At 42.9% G+C, this 1,076-nt stretch overlaps 1 protein-coding gene across 1 annotated transcript; it reads right to left on the bottom strand.

Moving 5' to 3' along the window:
- Positions 1-156: 156 nt before the first annotated feature.
- On the bottom strand, positions 157-1,070 carry LOC107682718 (glucose-6-phosphatase-like). Its single transcript, XM_016478878.1, has one exon. The coding sequence runs from the start codon at positions 1,014-1,016 to the stop codon at positions 516-518; it is 501 nt and encodes a 166-aa protein (XP_016334364.1). The 5' UTR covers positions 1,017-1,070; the 3' UTR covers positions 157-515.
- Positions 1,071-1,076: the final 6 nt, after the last annotated feature.

Raw genomic sequence — 1,076 nt, 5'->3', positions numbered from 1 at the left:
AACACTCTAATGAGAGTTAGTAGACATGTAGGTGCAACATTACTTCTAGTCAACAGAATGTGTTAAAGGGACCATTACAAATGCAAATAAAAACAACAATACTAGACAAGATATATTTTCAGTGTTTTATTAAAAATGACCTAAATAATTTCCAAAAATAAAATATTACAGAAAATACATCAAAAAAAGTACACCTCTTAGGGAGGACAAACATTGTCCTCCTATATACATATACTTATCATTTCAGTTCTCAAAAAAGGACTTAACACTTATTTTGTTTTCATGACCTTCAGACCTTTTCATGTAGATCCAAAGGCACAATGCACCATTGTAATTTGTAATATAACAGTGCTTAATTTAAACTCTTAAGTGTCTGCATCCCTTAGTTAGAAAACACATTTAAACAGGCAAGTTGTTAATTGGCAGTGTTCCTTCGACTGATGGGATGAACATGCTAGTTTGAAACACTAAGTAATTGTGTAGTTGCTCACAGTCTTTTGCAGTTCTTTCTCAGCTCAAAGCTGTTTTTTGCTTTGTAAACCGAGGGCTCCGGACACGCAGTACGGGATGATACTGACCGTGACGAGGGGAACGGTGGCGCTCTTGCAGAAAGACAGCAGGTAGTAGAGGGCAGCCGTGTGTGTGGGAGGCTTGATGGAATCGAAGAGATGCAGCAGAGACAGAGAGGCGACGATACAGGCCATCCTGACTCGAGCACTGCTGCTCTTCTTGCTTTCAGTGTACAGCGGGGAGTGAAGACCGAGTCCCAGACCAAACAGGGTGCCCATGTTCCTCAACAGGCTGGCGAACGGCGTGGTGTCCAAGTGGACCCAGGCTGGATTGACGCACCACCGCTGGGCTTTCTCAAGCGTCCACAGCAGATCCACACCCAGAGCTTTGAGGAGCAGGTACAAGCCCACCGCAAAAGAAAGCAGGAGCAGCGTGATGTTGAAGTAATTCTTTAGACTGGCACTGTAGATCCATTTCTGTCTGTTGAAGGCCTCAGCAACAATCATGCCTGTGAAAAACAAGAATAAATATATAGTTTAGTCATGAAACTCTAGATGGCGCAGGCT

Source organism: Sinocyclocheilus anshuiensis, unplaced genomic scaffold, assembly GCF_001515605.1.
Source record: "Sinocyclocheilus anshuiensis isolate Anshui unplaced genomic scaffold, SAMN03320099.WGS_v1.1 C32525048, whole genome shotgun sequence".
Classification (NCBI taxonomy): Eukaryota; Metazoa; Chordata; class Actinopteri; order Cypriniformes; family Cyprinidae; genus Sinocyclocheilus; species Sinocyclocheilus anshuiensis.
The sequence above is the reverse complement of the archived record's forward strand: the minus strand, read 5'-3'. Positions and strand labels throughout refer to the sequence as shown.

Excerpts from the sequence above, each read along its gene's own strand:
- LOC107682718 (XM_016478878.1), bottom strand. The coding sequence starts at position 1,016 with ATGATTGTTGCTGAGGCCTTCAACAGACAGAAATGGATCTACAGTGCC.